Source organism: Physeter macrocephalus, chromosome 1, assembly GCF_002837175.3.
Source record: "Physeter macrocephalus isolate SW-GA chromosome 1, ASM283717v5, whole genome shotgun sequence".
Lineage (NCBI taxonomy): Eukaryota > Metazoa > Chordata > Mammalia > Artiodactyla > Physeteridae > Physeter > Physeter macrocephalus.
The window spans coordinates 65,483,425-65,507,077 of record NC_041214.2 but is presented as its reverse complement, the minus strand read 5'-3'; the positions used below and the strand labels follow the sequence as shown (position 1 = coordinate 65,507,077).

The following is a 23,653-nucleotide window of genomic DNA, read 5'->3' as shown; positions in this document are numbered from 1 at the left end:
CCTGTATCCCCTGCATCGGCAGGCGGGCTCTCAACCACTGCGCCACCAGGGAAGCCCCATGTGTATTTTTTTGTCAGGATGTTAAGTTTTCAATTCATGTCAGCAAATGGTTATTTTTTTATCCAACATGTAAACCCCCTCAGATCCTTATTGGAATGCGTTAGAGTACATAAAATAATACCCCATCTGATTCTATATTGCATGGCTAAACCATGTGAAGAGTAGCACTTGGAATGATTTTGAGTAGGCAAATACTGTGACGAGAAGAGGAACAGGGTTTCCCTGGTGGCGCAGTGGTTGAGAGTCTGCCTGCCAATGCAGGGGACACGGGTTCGACCCCTGATCTGGGAGGATCCCACATGCCGCGGAGCAACTGGGCCCGTGAGCCTTGGCTACTGAGCCTGCGAGTCTGGTGCGTGTGCTCCGCAGCAAGAGAGGCCGCGATAGTGAGAGGCCCGTGCACCGCGATGAAGAGTGGCCCCCACTCGCCGCAACTGGAGAATGCCCTCGTGCAGAAACGAAGACCCAACACAGCCAAAAATAAATTAATTAATTAATTGATTTAAAAAAAAAAAAGAAAAGAAAAGGAATAATACACCAAGTTTGAACTGAAGGTGAGATAAAAATATTTTCTAACTCTTCATTGTGAAACACACACTCCCAGAAGCCCATAGCGAAAAAGATCTCACTGTTACCAACACAATAACATGTTTTCTACACAACAGCAAAGAGCTTAAGGTGCTCAGAATAATTATACTCTCTGTCATAATGTAAAATGCCAAAATGCTTGTAAACATATGTACATTAGCAAACATTTCAGCGTTGATTTCAATGCAAATCCATTTCCTCTCTTACAGCTATGAGAATATTAACACAGCAAAAATAAATAAATTAATTAATAAACTCCTACCCCCAACATCTTAAAAAAACAAAACCAAAAAAACCAAAAAACAAAAAAATAAAAAAAAACAGAGATTCGATACCCTGCCTCTTCAAATAGCACTTACATACAGGAATCCTAGAGGACCATTCCACAGGAGATGTAGTGACAAAATCAATGTTGACATAACAGCTGGAAAGTTGCCAAAATTCCATCATAAATGCCGAGACTATTTCAGATGGAGTATTAATAGGCATGGTCCCCAACTCCACACACCATGTGGTGGCCAGCCTCTGAGATGACCCCTCCCCTACCTCACCCCACCATCATCCCACCTCGGGGTAGACGCCTTCCACACCGTATCAGTAGGTACAATATGCGACCAACAGAATGTGGACGTGTATGACTTCTGAGGTATTAGGAAGAACTGTGAAAGAGCTTGAAATTTAGTGGCTTTCCTAGCAAGCTTATCCGTCTGGGTTGACTAACGGCCCTACAGCAAGTAATATGAGTGTTAGCAAAATATAGAGAAGTCGTGGCTTGCCCAAGTCATCTCCAGCTACTCCTCCTTTTGCAGCACTTCTAACACCTAGCAAAGTAATTTAAAGCCGTGTGTTGAGAAGGTTCAGACACAGAATCAAGCTGGCCCATTAGGCTCTACTGCTCAGCCTCACAAGAGAATCCAGCCCAGAGAAGAGGTAGAGGAGAGATAAGGAGGGAACTGAATTTTATTCTTGCCCAGGATTTACCAGGCTGTTGGTGGTAGACGGTCACGGTCTTTTCTTAGGACTGGATGCCCCTCTGACTCCCCTCATCTCTCAAATCCTTGGCACTGAAAGTTACTCAACACTGACTCAGAACACAGGAGGCCCTGTCCTGCAGCACTCCAGGGGGTGTGCTCCCAGGCCGGGGGTTCTGTTAACATGACCCACATGAGGCAGTTCTCTTAAGCAGAAAAATGGCATGGTCTTTCTTTATCCATATTCTTTAACATTTCTAAAGCACTTAGTGCCTCTAAAATTGTATTAAGAACTCATGACAGCCTTCTGAAATAGGTGCTATTAATGGTCCCCATTTTATACAGACATGAAGAAACTGAAGCTCTAAGAGATGAACTATCTTCCCCAAAGGCCCGAGGTTCACAAGGGGCAGAGGCGGGACTAAGCCCCGATCTGCAAGGTCCTGACTGGTATGTCATTTTGCTTCTAAGTATGGCGCATTTGTGATGATGCCCTTTGACCCAGTTAAATTCAGAATTCAACTTAGCTAAATGAGAGAATAACATGTAAAAGTTTCAATTCAATCAAATTGAAGGTTATATATGTACCAGAAACAAACCATGTCATCACTTATACCTGCTGTTTAAAGGGTTCTTTGGGATGACATGTATTTTACCCACATGGGTTCTGATGTCATCTAAATGCCTCTATGATCAGTTCCCAAGAAAGCAAAAAAGGCAGAGAAAATAATATGGGTTCACAGAGTTAAGTACTACATATGGTAGAAACGAATCAAAATTCTGCCCTCAATCTTCTGGTGAACATTCACTGCAAGAGAAAACTCAAAAAAATTTTTGCATGTTGTCTGTCTTTTTATACATAAGTGAAAAATGGGAAGCTTCAAGTATGATTTAAGGCGTTAAGACTTCTTAAACTGACATGACAAAAATATCTCACCCTGTCTGTTGAGAGAACCATGCAGTTAACATCTTTAAAACATTCCAGATTGCAACAGAAATACAGGAGGGAAGGGCAAAAGGCAAAAAGATAAGTGATGGAACTTGATAAAGACAGCTATACACTCTACTCATTAGCAAAAATTTGGGCCACCACATTTTCCTCTTTGTTGAGCCACAGGTTTTGCCTTTGTATCAGGAACGTCAATGCCTCTGGAAGGAAAAAAAATATCAGAACAGTGGGGTCTTACTGAAAAAAGTTGTTCATTGCTGGATTTCCCCAGCTCCGGCCCTCAGAGGATATAGTGCCCAGGTCAGAAAGCACATGTCAGTGAGCGGCACCCTCCCCCTGAAAACAGCCTTCTGTCCCCAAGCCTCCCTCCCTTCCATCCCACACGGAGGCAGTTGTTGCAAGGCCTGGAAACCTGCTCAGACCTCTCCCAGCATCACTCAGGGGCCTTCGAGACTAGGGGATGGATCTGGCAATCTACGTCTGAAATGGAAGTAAGGGTGTTAATTGCCCAGTTTCCTGCCAAAATGAGAGTATCTTGCATCTCGATCCGAGGGTCCACATTGTCTCTTTAAAAAAATAAAAGTCATTTGGGTTTGTCTGGACTATTTTCACTTTTCAGACTGTACTTGGCAGAAGAATGGGTAAATTCCACTGACTTGAGCTCATTTTTTTTTTTCATGTTTTCTTGATATTTTTGCCATGCACAGGATTCATATGCAGCTGCAGACAGGTGAAAACACACGGGATTTATCATCACCAAAGACTTGAGATGAAGCAATAATGAAAATCCAACTAGAAACTGTACATTTTCAAATGCAGTGTGGAAAGCACCCACACCGAGAGAAAGGACCCCTGCCCCCTGCACAAGTAAACTCTCTTCCAAAACACCCAGTCTGAGTATGCCTAGGAGGTATGTGCTCATGAGAGAAAAAGCTGCAGGTGAAAGAAGAAATGAGGGACTTATGAAGTGTGAAAGCCCCACTAAACACCTTATTGTAAACAGAAAAGCACCAGTGTTCTCTCTCATGGGGAGCCAGGACCAAAAGAGACTCCAAAAGAGAATCTGCCTTGACTCCTCACATTCCAGACCTTATTAACAGTAGGCTTGTCCTTCCAAACAAAGGAAACGACTGTCAGCTCTGCACAGGTGGATGCAGCCACCCCTCCCAGAGCCAAGCCACCCAGCAAGAGATAGCCTCCAAGGACCCACAAATGCTCATAATCTCAGACCTCCGGAGGAAAAGGCCATCCTCACCCTCACTACAGCAATTCTTATCTGCAGAATGAATAAACTTTCCTGCTAATTTCAGTACATAGATATTGGGGTCAGATTCTGGTTTCTGACCAGTAATAGCAAAATGTAGAAAGACAAAAAATGTCAGGGAGGGCCATCTGAGAAGAAATCAGAACACAAAAACCTGGTAATAAGGAATACTACTACTGGGGGTCAGAAGGAGAAAAGCACAATAATAATGCTTTTGCCACCAGCTTTCAATGTTACAATCAGAAACTATCATTATATGTGATGGAATTTTATCAACAGTGTAACTGAATCTCTGGATTGTCAACAATTCCAAAGGTCAAATGCCAAAAGTATGCTGTATCTTCATCTTCTTCTATATTTGGAATTCTTATCATTTTGTCCCAATGTTTTCCCATACGGCACTGTAAGTTCTAGACGTCTTCACGTAAACTACTACTTATACATTAGCAACATAAAAGGGACTCTCCCACCTCCCGTATATGCTTATCATTATACAGGTACTACAAAAGGAATAAGCCTCAACTTAAAACGAGTGTTTAAACGGAATGCCTCCCATACCCCTCATTTAAAAATCTTCCTTCAAAATTGCTTGGCATTCACCGGGCCAGGGGTTTTCAAATGTTACTGTGCCTGATTACCACCTGGAGAGCTCAACAAAACCCAGGTTGCTGGGTCCCACCTCCACCACCAACTGTAATCCAGCAGGTCTGGGGCAGGCCAGGAGGGCACATGTCTTACAAGCTCCTAGATGGCGATGAAGCTGTGGCCTGGGACTGAATAGCCAGATTCTAAGCGAGGGTGAGGAAAGCTCTGTGGATGACAAGTGCCCATATCTCCCACCCCAAGCACAGCAGCACCAACTCTATCTGCTGTTACAATGCCTGCGTATGTGTATGTGAGAGAGAGAGAGAGAGAGAGAGACAGAGAGAGAGAGAGAAAGAGAGGGAGAGAGATGGTAGTGGGGGAGGAAGGATACTGTATTTCATTGGGGATCCACATGAGATTTTTTGAAAAAGGAAGACCTGTTCATTGATAAGATTTTGAAAATCACTGACTTTAACTCACCTGCTCATTTTACTGAAAGGGAAACTGAGGCCTAGTGAAATGACTTGTTATGTATCAAGTTATCTAAAACACAAACAACTGTTATCTTACAAATCCATTAAGGTTTTAAAATGTTCAAGTAATGAGTGAAAAAGATAAACCCAGGGATGAGGTAAAGGTCAGCAGTATCAACTGCACACACAAAATACTTTCACACACACACACACACACACACAAAAGGTGTTTGGAGACTGTGACTTATAAACACTCTTGAAGTTCTTTCTTTCTCTCCTTCCCCTACCCAAACAACCCCCCACCCATTATTAATGGGGTTGCTTAAGTGTTTTCATATTATCAGACAGTGGATCCTCACCAAAGTTTTCGTTTTTCACTCTGGCTTCACATAATCATTTCTAAAACAGTACTAGCAGATAACCTAATTCTCCTTTCTGAGGATATATCAATATGACACAGGGACTACAGCGCTGGCTGAAAACTAGGGGATTTCAGTTACAAAACTGTATCCTCTGAGTAACTTCCTTGATATTATATGCTTCGGTTTTTACCAAGGATAAAATGGAAGGATGAAACTTCCCTCTCACTCAATGAAGAGCAACAGAAACTTCTGTAGCCTCTCTGATAAAAGGAACATGACAATCTTAACTTGGTTTGGGCCATAGAAGAGGCTCAAGGCCCAGCTCTTCTTGCACAACATTCTGCACACAAGGACAAATTCTGCCATCCTGTCCTTGAACAACTATGGACATGGTGCTCAGGCACTGATCTAAAATCAAATGCTAGTTAAGGAAAAGAAAGAGAAGGGAAATTTTCTTGAAATATTTTCCCCTAATCAATCTGCCATTATCATGCCTCGGGGAGACAGACAGTCTTCACAGAAAGAGATGATATTTGAGCTGGCTCTCGAAGGGCTGAGTTGGAGTATACTAGACAGAGGGACTGGAAGGAAAAGCCGAGAAGAGAAGATGAGGCATAGTCTTGAAATAGGGCAAAACTTTGGGCAGCTGGTGGGGAACTCTAAAGTACTTGGGAAGGTGAGCATCAAGCAGCTTAGACTTTATTCTCTGGACAATGGGGACCACCCTGGAGGTTCCTTAAGGAGGGAAACAGCACGTTCAGATCTGATGTAGCTGCGGCCGTAATCAGAGGATGGGATGGAGAGGAAGATGGATAATCCCATTTCTTAAGACATAAGGTGGTCCTTCTCAGACTGAGCATAGGAAATCCTAACTCAGGTTTCTAAAAAATGTATGAGGAGATGCCAAAGACAGAGTTCATTAGAACGGATGTCCCAAGAGGGTATCCAGAGTTCTCGCTCACTCGGAACTTTAAGTGTCCCTGATGGGGTGATGAGAAGATGTGTGAAATCTGGCACCTCTGGGTAGGCAGCACATTTTTACCCCAGTAGCAATCTCTCTCAGAGAGCCTGGATGCAGCTTTCAGAGGTAGAGGTCCAGGAGTACAGGGTTGAGCTTTCAAAATGAAGACAAGTTTAAGCAGAAGGAAGCCAGTTCTGGCTTACAGGGGAAGGAGTTGCAGGGCGAGGGCATGAAGGCAAGAGAGATGGCATCGGATGGCGGGAGGGGGAGAAAGGGGTGCAGGGGCACATAGAGATACTTGTTTTGAGAAGGGCATATATCTTGATGAGAGTTGATCCTAAGATTACAGGGGGGAGATGAGAAGAATATTCAAGTAACAAGGGTGACCATTATACTGAGGCGTTAAGAACAGAGATAGACTACTTTTAATATTTAATATTGGGAATTAAAATACCCATTTTACAGATGAGGATACAGAGAGTCAGGGAATACTAAAAGCAAATAGTCAGCAAGTGACAAAACCTGATTCTAAGCCAAGTGTGTCTGATACCAAAGCCCCAACTGTTCTCTGCCCACACCACACCATCAACTCCAAGGTGTACAAGAAAACTAGAATCCTACATTTCCCTGATGGTACTGTAGACTTTGTCCTGCCTAAGCTGTTTTCCTGAAGGTACCAGCAGTAAATGAAAGGAGGGGTTGGCTGCAGAGCAGATGGCTTGTTTTAGAGAACAGGGCAGTTAAGAACACAGGGTTCATTCCACAATATTTACTAAGTACATACTATGTGCCACACACGGTCCTAGGAGGTGGGGAGAGGGTGGTGAGCTAAAGTTCCTACCTCACATCGTATACAGACTAGCAAACCACACCTTCTGTAACCATCCTTGATATCAGAACAGTAGTTCTCTACCTGGCTGGCCATCATTCTCAGTGGAAGTTTAATAAAAAAACATGAAGCCAGATCAGCTGAAGAGATTCTGGTTTAGCAGGTCTGAAATGAGGGTTAGGGGTCTGCATTTTTTGGAAGTTCCACCAGTGTTTCTGAAGTACAAACAAGAGAACCAAGATTCCAGAGAGTAATTAATCAATCTCCATCTTTTTAATATATTTATTTGTTTAGATTAACATAATTTGTTTGCTTATCACAGGACCAGGTACAAATTTGAAGTTTGCCCTTTTCCTTTTACGTTTGTATTTTCTAAGTGGTTAAAAAGGCGGTAAGTAATTCAAGTAGATTCCCTCAAAAACTAGGGAATTCTGAGATTAAAAGTTGGCCGCCTCTGGCAAATGTGGGCATCTTAAGTAGAATGTAGAAAGATACCACAACCTGTACGTCATGGTTAAGTATAAACCCTAATCTTGTGCGAACTACATACGAATGTAAACAGATCAACATACTAGAATTAATCAGATGGCACTGTAAACTTAAGAATTATTTGAGAAACTTACTTCCTGGGTACAGAAGTCAGTTGCAGTACCTTCAAGCAAAAAGATACCCTGGAGAATGTTGCCATTTACGTACAAGAAGGCAGAAGAAGCCTTCTGGGATCCTTTCAGTCAACAATCACGTTCTGAGGCAGACAGGGCTGAACCATTATGAACAACATTATGGACTCCAGGAACAAGAGGTGCTTTTGTTCACCTATTCCACCTGATTCAGGTTTTCCTCTTTGCTTCGACAACCTGGAGGCTCAAAGCCAAATACATGGCCTACATCAAGCAACTCTTTGGGATTCTTTATGTACAACCTTACTCGTGTCTTCGTCTTATTTGTCCTCAGTTTCCTCAGATATTTATTTTTTTATAGATTACTTTTCAGAGCAGTTTTAATTGCAGAGCAAAACTGAGCAGATGCAAAGAAGGCCCTTATACACCCCACCCACCACATGCACGGAGCCTGCCGCACCTATCATGTCCATGCCAGAGCGGTACATTTGTTACAATTGATGTACCTACATTGACACGCCACCATTACCAAGTCCATAGTTTATGTTAGGGTGTATGTAACTCTTGGTGTTGTACACTGTATGGGTTTTGACCAATGTATGTGATATGTACCCACCATTACAGTATCAGACAGAGTAGTTTCACTGCCCTAAAAATCCTCTGTGCTCTGCCTATTCAATCCTCACTCCCCCAACCCCTGACATCTATGAATCTTTTCACTGCCTCCATAGTTTTGCCTTTTCCTATTGGTAGTTGGAATCATACAGTATGTAGCCTTTTCAGACTGGCTTGTTTCACTTAGTAACATGTATTTAAGGTGGCTCCATGTCTTTTATAGCTAGATAGCTCATTTCTTCTTAGTGCTGAGTAATACTCCATGTGTGGATGAACCAGTTTATTTATCCATTTACTTACTGAAGGACATCTTGGTTGCTTCCAAGTTTTGGCAATTACGAATAAAGCTGCTCCAAACATCCATGTGTTGTTTTTTTTTTGTTTTTTTTGTTTTTTTTGTTTTTTTGCGGTATGTGGGCCTCTCACTGTTGTGGCCTCTCCCATTGCAGAGCACAGGCTCCAGAAGCGCAGGCTCAGCGGCCATGGCTCACGGGCCTAGCCGCTCCGTGGCATGTGGGATCCTCCCGGACCGGGGCACAAACCTGTATCCCCTGCATCGGCAGGCGGGCTCTCAACCACTGCGCCACCAGGGAAGCCCCATGTGTATTTTTTTGTCAGGATGTTAAGTTTTCAATTCATGTCAGCAAATGGTTATTTTTTTATCCAACATGTAAACCCCCTCAGATCCTTATTGGAATGCGTTAGAGTACATAAAATAATACCCCATCTGATTCTATATTGCATGGCTAAACCATGTGAAGAGTAGCACTTGGAATGATTTTGAGTAGGCAAATACTGTGACGAGAAGAGGAACAGGGTTTCCCTGGTGGCGCAGTGGTTGAGAGTCTGCCTGCCAATGCAGGGGACACGGGTTCGACCCCTGATCTGGGAGGATCCCACATGCCGCGGAGCAACTGGGCCCGTGAGCCTTGGCTACTGAGCCTGCGAGTCTGGTGCGTGTGCTCCGCAGCAAGAGAGGCCGCGATAGTGAGAGGCCCGTGCACCGCGATGAAGAGTGGCCCCCACTCGCCGCAACTGGAGAATGCCCTCGTGCAGAAACGAAGACCCAACACAGCCAAAAATAAATAAATTAATTAATTGATTTAAAAAAAAAAAAGAAAAGGAATAATACACCAAGTTTGAACTGAAGGTGAGATAAAAATATTTTCTTTAATTAATTAATTGATTTAAAAAAAAAAAAGAAAAGAAAAGGAATAATACACCAAGTTTGAACTGAAGGTGAGATAAAAATATTTTCTAACTCTTCATTGTGAAACACACACTCCCAGAAGCCCATAGCGAAAAAGATCTCACTGTTACCAACACAATAACATGTTTTCTACACAACAGCAAAGAGCTTAAGGTGCTCAGAATAATTATACTCTCTGTCATAATGTAAAATGCCAAAATGCTTGTAAACATATGTACATTAGCAAACATTTCAGCGTTGATTTCAATGCAAATCCATTTCCTCTCTTACAGCTATGAGAATATTAAAGTATAGGGCAGCTTACACATTTAGGTATATGTAAAAGGAAATAATTGCATATATAAGGAAGGTTTACTTTTGCCAGGTAATTCATAACTACACTAATTTTGTATGCTAACTTCAACCCTGCTTCATCTTATTTCCCTTCTCTTATTGTCTCTCTGCCTCTTAGATCTTACTCAAATTTATTTTATCTGCCTCTATTATATTTATTTATTTCATCTGCCTTAAATCTTTTTTGATGCAAGGCAGAACAAAAAGTATTAAAGAATGAATCAAGTAATCAAGGAAGTTCAAACTTCATAAGCTCTCTGAGGACAGCTTATCATTCTTTTTCTCTTTTCTGTAGACTAAAATTCTCCTTAGGAAAACCTATTTCTCATTTTTTTGTGTGTGAATTCTCTCTTAAATGCCCATGATTTAAAATTATAACTTGCTAATAACTGAATTTCAGACTTAGAAATTATAGTATTATTTGACTAAAAATCATTTTATACGGCAGACACAGCACTTTCCACTAGGAGCTGTTTGAAAACCTCTTAAATCTTGGGTCACTCTTTTTTTTTTTTGCAGTACGTGGGCCTCTCACTGTTGTGGCCTCTCCCGTTGCGGAGCACAGGCTCCGGACGCACAGGCTCAGAGGCCATGGCTCACGGGCCCAGCCGCTTCGCGGCATGTGGAATCTTCAAGGACCGGGGCACGAACCCATGTCCCCTGCATCGGCAGGCGGACTCTCAACCACTGCGCCACCAGGAAAGCCCCTTGGGTCACTCTTATATACTTGTTTATGTTTTGTTTAATAATTATAATAATAATGCATGGTAATTAAATAAAACTTGGAAAATACAGAAAAGAATAAAGAACAAAATTAAAAGCACCTGTATCTCACAGAGAAATTACTGTTCACTTTTCATTGTATCTTACTATTGCTCTTTTTTTTTTTTTTTTGCGGTACGCGGGCCTCTCACTGCTGTGGCCTCTCCCGTTGCGGAGCACAGGCTCCGGACGCGTAGGCTCAGCGGCCATGGCTCACGGGCCCAGCCGCTCCGCGGCATGTGGGATCCTCCCAGACCGGGGCACGAACCCTTGTCCCCTGCATCGGCAGGCGGACTCTCAACCACCGCGCCACCCAGGAAGCCCATTATTGCTCTTTTTCGTGCTATAGTTCACTCATATGAACAACACGGGAGGAAATGCTGATGCCAGTGTCTGGTTTTACCTAATTTTCCTCTGCCCTGACAGAGGCCAGTCTTCCCTACACAATCAACCACACACTAATTCTGTCTTTTTCATTCACAAACACATTCTCACATACACAATGCCGGTTTCTACCTGGATGAGGTCCGATAAGGAAGGAGTGTATTTAATAGTGTTATAATCCGTTCTTACCTCGTCTTTCACATGTCTTTGTTTATTTCTGTTATCTCACCTAGCTTATCAAAATGTTCTTCTTTTGCTTCCCTTAAGTCAGCCTTCTACATATACCTATATAAAAAGCTTGTTTTTAACTCCTGTGGCATAAGAACAGGTTGTGTCTAAGTCTTACCTAAAAGCTTCATTTAAAGAACACACACCTTCTTTCCATATTAATTGATCTACAGCCAGAAGACTAATCTACAAAGAAACAAATGCCCTTTTGAACTGATGTCTCTCCATCTATATGTGGTGCCCCTAATTCTTCCTTCTCATCCTTGGTCTATGAATACTTCATGCAGGATGCCAAAGATGGCACTGAAAACAATAACTGATGAGGGAGACAGAAATATATTCCCTTACACGGTGATAAATTTCACTTCAGTATGGAAGTAATTACATCTGGTTTTATGAGGTATAACTATTTTGAGATTTAAACTAGCCCTACACTTCTTAGAAAGTTTACCTGTTTTACTTAGGATCTCTTCCACATTTGTCTACTTAGAATGAAACAACGGAAGTAAGCTAACGTGAAAACACTTTCAGGTACTTGTTAATGAGATTAAGTAGAACGTGACACAGCACGTGTGATCGAAGAAGTAGCACTTCTGCCAGGAAATAGTAATAGAAAAGACATGATACATCCTGTCCTTGCTAAGCAAAAGATAAGGTCTACCCTATCACTCCTAGCAGAAAGACCAACTGCCATGCAACACCCTGACATAAAACTCGGCGGCTCACTCTTTCACGGCAAACGTCTTTGAACATTACCTTGCAAGTCTGCGTCACTTGACTTCGGACTGCTTCTTGCTCGCCGCTCTGTTTTCTTAACACCCGGCCCACCGCTGCCTCCTCCCCCGCCTCCGCCGCCACCACCACTGTGGCCCTTCCCGTAGCCGTTGTACACGGTTGTGCAGTTGCTCTTGTAGATCGAAGAAGGAGGGCTGTTGAGGCGATTCTGGCGGTCAATCTGGCGGTCTTTCAGCTTTTTGTGCGGAGGCTTGCTGTACTGGTCTTCTCGGGTGATATAACTCGACATTCCATAGAGTGGTATAATTTCTAAAATGATGATTATGACAAATGCAAGCTCAGTCTACGTTTCCAATAACAAATTATTACAGGGTCAAATGACCTGACGCCTGAAGGAAGAAGTTTAACATATTACTAAATACAGTATAAAAGCGATACGCATGTTATATATGTTTAAAATATTCCCATTCATTTCTAACCAATAAAGGAATAATTAATCATTAAAAAACTATAGTGTATGCTCAGAAATGTTCCAGAAATTATGGGAAATACTGAAGAAGGGTTACTGTCCACCAAGAGTTCATATTTAAGTTGAATAGATAACTAAGCTTGATTTTGCCTGTCAGTTGTTTCCAGTAGTTGCAACATACAAAAAAAGTTAGAATTAACAAATAAAATACCCCCTTAAGTAATGTGTTCTTAGAATCAAGATACTTGAAAGTATGCTTATCCTTACGGACAGAATAGCATTTCTATCAGAAAGTATATAGCAACTAGAATATAAGGAGTTATTTGTGCCATCTAGAAGAGCCAACATTTGAACAAAACCTACTAAAATGAAGAGATGAGAAATTTCCATTAAAAATAATTAAAGCTCACAGAATCAGGGGAAATGTTCAAGGAGATCTTGTAGTGATAAATATAAGCCATCTCTGCAACCTGGTGCCAAGCATAATAATCTAGTCATAAACTAGTATTTTGGGGTAATCAGGAGGCAAGACAAACTGACTAGTAGAATGTCACCTGGCTTCACTATCCATATTTTTACATGGCTCAAAAGAAAATGGGAGCCTGCAAAATAATCTCATGATCTTAGGGGAAAACATTTATTTTAAATTTAATTTTTTTAAGCAATTAAAAATTCTATTTAGACATTAATAAAAATGGTAATGTATAACACAGACACTGGGTCCTCACATGTTTATAAGAAAAAAAGGCCCCACATGCACAGAGTGACCATATAAATTACCATCCAAATCAGAGTATTTCTGAGAGTGATTAGGGAGCATTTCTAATTATTTCTCTTGACACGAGACCTAAACCAGCACTGTCCTAGGCACACCAGGAATGTATGCTCACCCTATATAACTTAATGACTCATGTTTCAATTGTTCAATGGTAAAGCTCCACTTTTCATTTTCTTTCTGTTCACATAGCTTGAGGAAGACCTTTAAAAAGCAAATCTTTACAAGATAACCAATCTGCACTAGAGAAACACAATCCTATTCAAAAAGTGCATGCCCAAATAAATTATGTCTAAACATACAAAAAGAATGGTAAAAAGGCTTTAAATATCACAATGCATTACACTTGAGACTTAAAATATTCACCATGGGTACTGATAGAATAATATTTTAAAACGTCAAGAACTTTTTAAACTCACATGGTTTGGGAAATTAAATGTTTAAATTGCTTTTAGGTATATGCACACTGAGAACTAAGGTAAGACAATACATAAAAGTCTTTTTATTTATAAAGCAAAGGATTTTTGTTTTCTGCTTTCCTTAATTTGGAATCAATGAAGGCACTTTTATTTTACATTATTGCTCTGTGTTATTTTAATGAAATTAAACCAAAATACCCTATTCAATGAAGACAATATAATTTCTCTTTTTGCTTAATTCTAACGATGACTTAAATCATACTGTTGTGTAAAATTACAGAGGACAGACACCATTCACAAAACAGTAACTGCGTGGCATCCTACTAAAAGACTGCTAAAATAAGGCAGGTCCGACACTCTTCATCAAGCAATGAGTCAGTAGCCAAGGCTTTTCACACTGTCATTAAGCTCAGACCCAACCAGAAAACTCTGACAAATGCTCAAATACTTAATGTGTACTGTGTCAGAGTACTGAATACTTTTTAAAAAACTATACTTAATTAACTGAATTTTTTCAGTTTTTATCAGAATGTTTTCATGGGGCTTCCCTGGTGGCGTAGTGGTTGGGAGTCCGCCTGCCTATGCAGGGGACACGACTTTGTGCCCCGGTCTGGGAGGATCCCACATGCCGCGGAGCGGCTGGGCCCGTGAGCCGTGGCCACTAGGCCTGCGCGTCCGGAGCCTGTGCTCCGCAGCAGGAGAGGCCACGGTGGTGAGAGGCCCGCGTACCGACAAAAAAAAAAAAAAAAAAAAAAAAAAAAAAAAATGTTTTCATGGAACATGCCCAGTCTCTGATGTTTTGGAGTGTTATGCTACCAGGCAAAAAGACTTTAGCAATAGGAAGTTATTGATGCCTCCATGCAATTAAAGTATTGATTTCGTCTTTTGCTATCATCTCTCCATACCCCATTATAATAGCACCTGATCCTTTTGAATTACATTAAATTTCTTTCTAACTACTACTACTACACTACAAAAAATCAAATTCTATCCCTAAGTTACAACAGGATACAGGGTATTTCACTTAAAATACCCATCTCAAATTTTTCTTTTGTTAATAAGAAAATTTTCCAATGTGATATAAACATACAGGGGGAAACATATATATATATATATATATATATAAAATTGATGAGAGAAAGTAAGGTGATAACTTCCTCCAATACTAACAGGCATTTCTCATACAATTTATCTGTAAACCAATGTAATAAGTGTTTGAAACAATAAAACACTTCAATTCATAGTCAGACACAGAAGAAAATCCCTTTGCAAAGTCCTAGAGGTTGAAGTCTAATTTTATCCTCACTTATCTGGTTTCTTAGTATCCATTTTGATAGAGAAGGGCTTTAGACTAAACCAACACCAAGGCCAAAACTAAAAAGAAATAACGTCGGTATCTCTTAGACTCTTTTTCATTTCAAGGTAAATATTTGCCTAACAACCAGGGAAACTGTGGCTGCACTAATGGCTATTCTTAAACTAAAAACAGCGTTCAGGAAGACCACATCAACAGGGGATTTTGAGTTCGCCAAGATTGCAACAGAGCATCCAAGAAACCCAAAGTTTACCAAGACCTCGCAGTCTTCTATCATTGGAAAAGGGGCACAAAACCCTTTGTAAATTCCCGTCTACTGCTAAACCATATGGATGCCTAAGAAATAATGTGCTGCAGTTCTGTCTTGGGCCACGCTCACATAAAAATATGTTATCAGGACATGGGAACATATGATAGGTTATTGCCTCTTTTCTGAAATAAGAAGTGGCTCTCCCACTACCTGCTCTCTGTGGGGTGGGATGAAGGCAGAATTTGAAAACATATAAAGAAAGAAGGAGTTGCAAGACACAATTCAGGACAAAGAAAGTTAGGAATTTCCCATGAGCTTTATACAGCAGATAGAACCTCCTCTACCGTGTTTATTACAGAGGAAACAAAGCTGCTCACAAGCTCTCTTAAGCTACTTAAATGTTGTAACCAGTTCCAACAGCTCCTGATGCCCGCAATCTACTCACCTTGTTCGCCGTATATTGTAGGGGGAAGATGATGCTGAGGAAAAAACTGAGGCGGCATATCTCCAGGTCCAGTAACAGGTGGGTAGTAAGCTGTGTGTGAGTTATGAATAAAATGCGGGTGGTGAGTCAGGTAGGGGGGTAGGTGATGGGTTGGAGACATGGCCGAGGGGTAGCTTGGGGGGTAGCACTCAGGAGACTGGGGTGTGACCACCACCCGGCGGACTCCAGTATTGTCTTCAATCACCTAAAGAAAACAGCAGAAAGAATGTAGTACGTATTATTAGTAAATATCCTGTGAATGTATATGGTATTTAATTACTTCCTTCTTTAACTGTAATCTTCTCTCCTCCATAGGAAAAAAAAGAAAATTAGTGCATGTTGAATTCTGATTCTCTAATTCAGCTAGTTAAATGAATTTTAGCTGGTGGTTTTCCAGAAAGAAGAGACTTTCTGGGCCATGTAAACATGCCTTAGAGGGCTGAGCTTCCACGTCTGCCCCATAACACCCAACCCCATTCCTGCTTTAGCAAGCACAGTTCCATGACACTGGGGCTTTAGGAAACCAAGGTAACATTAACTTCAGAACCCATAATAGTACCTAAAGGCCATTTAATCTGGAACCAAGGTTGTGGATGAAATGAGGGATCCCCACCCTTCAAACACTTGAGCAATCCCGAATCGAGGACACCTTTGCTCCCAAGATGTCCTGACGATGTACCGAGTGTTGTGAAGGAGACATTATGACCGGGGACCTGCTGTGTGCAGAGTGAGCCAATCAACATTCTGTCTATACTTTCTTCAAATGATTTTTAAAAAATTCAACCAAGGAAGGTAACATAAGGCAGTACAAAGCCAATATTTATTGCCTCTGTGCCCAACTGTACGCTACCTGCTCTAGTAGCAAACAATTTGTTGAGACACAAGATAAGAAAAAATACAACAGAAACCATAATCCAAAGGTAAAGCTATGGGGTACAAAGAACAAGAACATGAAATGGCAGAATCAGAGCAGGCTTCAGGGACCTCAAAGAACTGGGAGGGCTGGGACAGGTGAGAGCATGGCCCCTGCATTAGGGCCCTGCAAAGAAGGGGACAATGACGCCACAAGAATAAACTTGGAAGCCGGAACCAGGCTTCCAAAGCCACCAGATGGCCTAATCTAGCTTAAGACAATCAGGTACATACACTGATAGGAAATTTTGTTTAAAAAAAAAAAAACCAAAAAAACCTGAAAATTAAAGTTGTGTATTGAAATAGACTTCTCATTACATCAGGAGGCTGATTATAGGCCAAAATAAAATGACTTAATCAAGTCTAGAGCATTCTAATAAAAAATTATACTAAGCTTTGTTTTTTAAAATACTGCTTGAGACAAAATGGCAAGTTTATCAACATTAGTCTGTACTTCAGTGAACAAGATAGGTTTAATTTTAATTAATAGCCATTAATCTTTATGTTAAGGAAAAAATCTTAGTTTATTAATGAACCTATTAATATAATAGCTTCAGAATTAACTACTATGTTAATAGTTTATTAATAAAGCAATATTAACTCCTTAAAATTAGGATTCTGAGTCATACTCCCTACTAAAGCTCAGGATGTAGCTTTTTACATATTCTTTATTAAATGTAACCTCTTCCTGGCCTTGGCAAGTTAATCACATTAGCCTCATTTAGGCTGCTAAGTTACAGGTATATGTGAAATGGTGCTTAAACCATGACACTAGAAATTCTAATGTATACACTAATAATTATCATCAAAGCATCTTCTGTTTTTTTCTTTATTGAATTATAGTTGATTTGCAATGTTGTGTTAGTTTCTGTTGTACAGTAGTGATTCAGTTATACATGTGTATATATGTATTCTTTTCCATTATAGTTTATTACAGGATATTGAATATAGTTCCCAGTTCTATACAGTAGGACCTTGTTGTTTATCTATTTTATATATAGCATTGGGTTGGCCAAAAGGTTCCTTTGGTTTTTAAGTAAAAATAAAAGACATTTTTCATTTTTACCAAGAATTTTATTGAACAACGTATTCATTGTTTTGTTCCACTACCTTCTGCCATTTTTCAGGCAACTTCATAATCCCATCTTCCCAAAACTTTTTATCTTTTTGAGCAAAGAACTTTTCCAGGTGCCTTTTACAGTCTTCCAGGGAACTGAAATTTTTTCCATTAAGAGAATTTTGTAAAGACTGAAATAAATGGAAATCTGAAGGTACAATGTCTGGTGAATACGGAGGATGAATCAGAACTTCCCAGCCAAGCTGTAACAGTTTTTGCCTGGTCATCAAAGAAACATGCGGTCTTGCATTATCCTGATGGAAGATTCTGCATTTTCTCTTGACTAATTCCAGATGCTTTTCGTCAGGTGCTGCTTCCAGTTGGTCTACTTGGGAGCAGTTCTTGTTGGAATTAATCCTTTGGTTCTCTGGAAGGAGCTCATAATAGAGGACTCCCTTCCAATCCCACCATATATACAACATCCCCTTCTTTGGATGAAGACCGGCCTTTGGTGTGGTTGGTGGTGGCTCATTTCGCTTGCCCCACAATCTCATTCCGTTCCACATTATTGTACAGTATCCACTTTTCACTGCCTGTCACAATTTTTTTAAAAAACAGAGCATTTTCGTTACGTTTCAGTAGAGAATCCCATGAGGAAATATGGTCAAGAAGGTTTTTTGCGCTTAATTTATGTGGAACCCAAACATCAAAGCGATTCAAATAGCCAAGCTGGTGCAAATGATTTTCAATGCTTGATTTGGATATTTTGAGTATGTCAGCTATTTCCTACGTGGTATAACGTTGATTGTTTTCAATTAATGTCTCGATTTGATCGCTATCAACTTCAACTGATCTACCTGACAGTGGAACACCGTTCAGTGAGAAATCTCCAGCGCGAAACTTCGCAAACCACTTTTGACACATTCGATCAGTCACAGTACCTTCTCCATACACTGCACAAATTTTTTGCGCTTAAGTTGCATCTTTACTTTTCTCGAAATAATAAAGCATAATATGCTGACAATGTTGCTTTTTCTTCCATCTTCAATATTAAAATGGCTATGCAAAAACTCACCAATTTCGATGTTTTTTTTTTTTAATGCACGCTGATATGACAGCTGTCACAATACAACCTAACATTGGGTTTTTTTGCGTGTGTGTGGTACGCGGGCCTCTCACCGCTGCGGCCTCTCCCGTTGCGGAGCACAGGCTCCGGACGCACAGGCTCAGCGGCCATGGCTCATGGGCCCAGCCGCTCCGCGGCATGTGGGATGCTCCCAGACCGGGGCACGAACCCGTGTCCCCTGCATCGGCAGGCGGACTCCCAACCACTGTGCTACCAGGGAAGCCCTCTAACATCGTTTTGAATGAAGTTAAAGACAACTAAGTGCTACTCGAGCCTGCTTACGGGAAAACCGGATGAACTTTTTGCTCAACTCAATAGTTTGTATCTGCTAATCCCAAAACCCTAATTAATTTATCCCTCCTCCACCACCCCCTCTTTCCCCTATGGTAACCACAAGTTTGTTTTCTATGCCTGAGTCTTCTTCTGTTCTGTAAGTAAGTTTATTTGTATTCTATTTTAGATTTCACATATAAGTGATATCATACGATATTTGTCTTTGTCTGGCTTACTTCACTTAGTATGATAATCTCTAGGTCCATGCATGTTGCTGCAAATGGCATTATTTCATTCTTTTTTTTTGGCTGACTAGTATTCCACTGTATATATATATATATATATATATATATATATATATATATATATATACACCACACCGTCTTTATCCATTCATCTGTCGATGGACATTTAGGTTGATTCCATGTTTTGGCTACTGTATATAGTGCTACTGTGAACACTGGGGTCCATGTATCTTTTCAAATTACAGTTTTCTCCAGATATATGCCCAGCAGTGGGATTGCTGGATCATATGGCAACTCTATTTTTAGTTTCTTAAGGAACCTCCATACTGTTCTCCATAGTGGCTGCACCAATTTACATTCCCACCAACCGTGTAGGAGGGTTCCCTTTTCTCCACACCCTCTCCAGCATTTGTTATTTGCAGACTTTTTAATGATGGCCATTCTGACCAGTGTGAGGTGATACCTCTTTGTAGTTTTGATTTGCATTTCTCTAACAATTAATGATGTTGAACATCTTTTCATGTGCCTATTGGCCATCTGTATGTCTTCTTTGGAGAAATGTCTATTTAGGTCTTCTGCCCATTTTTTGATTGGGTTTTTGTTTGCTTTTTGTTGTTGTTATTGTTATTCAGTTGTATGAGCTGTGTGTATATTTTGGAAGTTAAGCCCTTGTATGTTGCATCATTTACAAATATTTTCTCCCCTTCCAGAGGTTGTCTTTTTGTTTTGTTTATAGTTTCCTTTGCTGTGCAAAAAGCTTGTAAGTTTGATTAGGTCCCATTTGTTTATTTCAAGCATCTTCTATTTTGTCTAACATGCAGAGCATGAATATGGTAGCACATTTTTTATAATTTTAGTATAAATATGGGTTTTTCTTACCATCTGATATAAACATGCATTCTTCTATAGTGTCTTCTTTCCCTCCGCCCCGCCACTAGCTATTAAGAAAAAAGTAAGGCATATTCCAGATGTCCCTCTCTCATACAACCTTCTTTCAATCCCGTGCTAGACAATGGAAGGGCCACAGAAGTATTTGTTTTCTAGAAGCTTACAACCTTCATTATTTCAGTCAACGTAAAACTTCCAATGATCAAGCAGCCTATACAGACTTGACTGAGGTAGTACAAGAAGAACAGGGCTCTCACTAAATATGAAGAACAACCCTGGGCTTGTAAACAGGGGTAGTTAAAATGAAGAGAAATTACTTTCATTTCATCATATAGTTTCTGACTTGTTAAAGTGCTTAAAAAAAAAGTTGGGCAAACAGCACTAACAAAAGTAAGAATTCCAGTCAAGGGGAAAAAAAACAAAACAAAAATAAAAGAGATACAGAGCTGAAACTTTATCTTTTTACTACTATATTTTATAAGAATAAATATTTCCACTAATTACAAAAATTAATAAACCTTAAGTATAAATTACTATTCACCAAAAAATGGATTTCCAGTTAGAGAACTAAGTAGCTTCTTGAAACCACAAACTGCCTGCATATATGAAAACTGTTTGATAGTCCCATATTTAATTATCTTAAATTATTCTGTGTTATTTGTGAAAGAAGTCTATTTACATGTACATGTGTGATGGGATACTTTTGGAAACCTGCTCCTTAGCCTACCTTATGACTAAAAATATTTTTATGAAATGAAATATTCTGAAATAATCAGAAACAAAAATCAAAAAATTTGTACTGAGTATTTTGTTTATTGTTCTTCCACAACACAAACTGTAGCATATTTAATTATCAAATGCAGTTTTGATCTATGTCTAAGGAAATTATGCCTATGTTCCTCCAAAGAATAAGAAAGTCTGAGGAGCGATAATAATGCACAAAATAATAAGCAACTCAGGAAATGGTGGCAATAACATTCTTTGTTTAAAATATACGGTTCATAAAGAAATATATTACTGTAGCAGAAGAATTCAGACATCAGAAAGAGTTCAGTCTAAAAATCCTGAGACAATAAAAATGTGCCTTTAGTCTTCATAAACGACCAAGGAAAAGACAATTCATTTCTTTTTGGAGTGAATGAAATTGGGACAATGTCCAGAGGCAGAAAAATCACCTGTATTCAATTCAACAACTATTTCCTGATATATACTATGAGCTAAGCACTGGATATTCAAAAGTGGGAAAAAAATAGGTGCTAAACATTAAGATTTGTCTAGTTAGCCTAAAAATAAAGAGAAAAATTAGATTGAGTCCTAGTGAGTTCTGTTCAGAAATCAGAACAAAGTACTGTTTTTTCAGAAATGAAAACCAAGTATTCTTCATCTAGATTTTTTTCTAGCCCTGTGACTCAACGGAACACTCACCTTCTCCAGAGAGCACAGATCCTTGGAAAACATCATTGTGCTAGGTCCTCAAGGTTGCCACCTGTTATGGACGGAATTATGTGTCCTCCTCCCTGCCCCGCACCAATTCATATATTTATGTCCTAACCCCCAGTACCTCAGCATGTGACTGTATTTGGAGATAGGGCCTTTAATGAAGTAATTATGGTAAAATGAGGTCATATGGGTGGGTCCTAATCAGACATGACTGATATCCATATAAGAAAAGGAAATTAGGACACAGGCAGGCAGAGGGAAGACCATGTGAGGACAGCAAAGGAAGAAGGCCATCAACAAGCCAACGAGAGGCCTTAAAAGAAACCAAACTGATAGCCTGAGGAACTGTGAGGAAATAATTTCTGTTGTTTAAGCCGCCCAGTCTATGACACTTTGTTATGGTGGCCTTTGCAAATTAAATACCACCTCTCTGGGGCTTCCCTGGTGGCGCAGTGGTTGAGAGTCCGCCTGCCGATGAACACACCACTGTAAAGCAATTATACTCCAATAAAGATGTTTAAAATATATATATATAGCTTAATTTCTCACCTCTTTCTCACCAAATCATGTTAATTAACTGTCATCTCCTATACTACTAAAATTGTGAAGCAAAGTTGGGAACAAAATACAAAAATCTAAAAGGCTATAGTGGACTTCCCTTGTGGTACAGTGGTTAAGAATCTGCCTGCCAATGCAGGGGACACAGGTTCGTGCCCCGGTCTGGGAGGATCCCACATGCCGCGGAGCGGCTGGGCTCATGAGCCATGGCCGCTGAGCCTGCGCGTCCGGAGCTCCGCAATGGGAGAGGCCACAGCAGTGAGAGGCCCAAGTACCGTAAAAACAAAACAAAACAAAACAAAAACCAAACTGATAGCCTGAGGAAATGTGAGGAAATAATTGCTGTTGTTTAAGCCGCCCAGTCTATGACACTTTGTTATGGTGGCCCTTGCAAATTAAAATACCACCTCTCAGAGCCTCCTATCTTAAGTTCTACCATTCTTGTCTGCTTAAAACAAAAACAAAAAACAAAGCAAACAACACCCCCCACCGCCCCTCTCTTCAAAAAGTAATGAATGCATTTATCCTCCTGGACTAAAACCCAGCCACCTTCCTCTAGCTAAGGAAGAAAGCTTGAGGGCAAACAGCAGCTAGTTTGAATCTTTATCATGTCCTTTTATTCTACTCAATAAGTATTTACTGAGGAACTTCTACGTGCCTAGTATCCTTTGCTATCCAGTGGCTTATACACATGGATGAGAGGCTAGAAAATGAGGCACAAAAGGTTAAACCGAGAGAATGTATGCCTTCCTTACACCAGTGTTTTTAGAAGTATGACCAAGAGAACCGTTAAAACAAAATGAGATAGCCTGGGGGCAACAGCAAGAGGGAGAGCTTATGGGGGCAGCAGGGAGGGAGAGGAGAAAGCAAGTCACAGCCAGTGCCTGTGGTCTGCCAGCTGCCTGTCACCTGTTACCTCATGTGACTTCCTTAACTACTGGAGAACTAGATATTAGCATCCCGTTGTACCTGAGAAAACCAAGGCACAGCATGATTAAAATGTACAACTAGTTCAACTGCAGAACTAGATTTTCATTCTGGTCTATACTCCCAAGTTTTCATTATGTAAAGAATCATACAGGAGTTAGGTATGCTGTGAAATAAATATGTAAATAATGAACTGTTAGAAATAGGTTATTAAGAGATGTGAAAGGATTCAAGATACAAACAATATTTATTGAATACCTGCTGCTCTGCTTTAATATCTTCTACCTGAAATAAGGCAACATGTTAAGGTCCTGGAACAGTAACTGATACATAATAGATAAACTTTACCTAGCAATTACTACTATTAATATTACCACCTCACTAAATCTTCCCAACAACCCTGGGAGGCAAATACAGTTATCCCCATTTGAGAGAGAAAAGGAATGAAGCTCAGTAAAGTTAAGCTAACGCACACAAGGTCAGAGAGCTATGGGGGGAAGTGGCGGGGGAGGGAGGGGGGGGTGCAATTTTGAGTCCAAGAACTAAAATGGACATCTTAAAAACACTTATGTTTTTTTTGTATTTT

At 40.3% G+C, this 23,653-nt stretch overlaps 1 protein-coding gene across 8 annotated transcripts in view; it reads right to left on the bottom strand.

Annotated features, from left to right (window-relative positions):
• Positions 1-23,653, bottom strand: part of FNDC3B (fibronectin type III domain containing 3B) — a 386,791-nt gene that overhangs the window by 158,247 nt on the left and 204,891 nt on the right. For all 8 annotated transcript variants that reach the window (XM_055083800.1, XM_055083804.1, XM_055083816.1 and 5 more), the window contains 2 exons: positions 15,603-15,846; positions 11,951-12,238 (listed from right to left, as the gene is read on the bottom strand). In XM_055083800.1, coding sequence (XP_054939775.1) covers positions 11,951-12,238; positions 15,603-15,846 — 532 coding nt within the window. The remainder of the gene's footprint in view (positions 1-11,950; positions 12,239-15,602; positions 15,847-23,653) is intronic.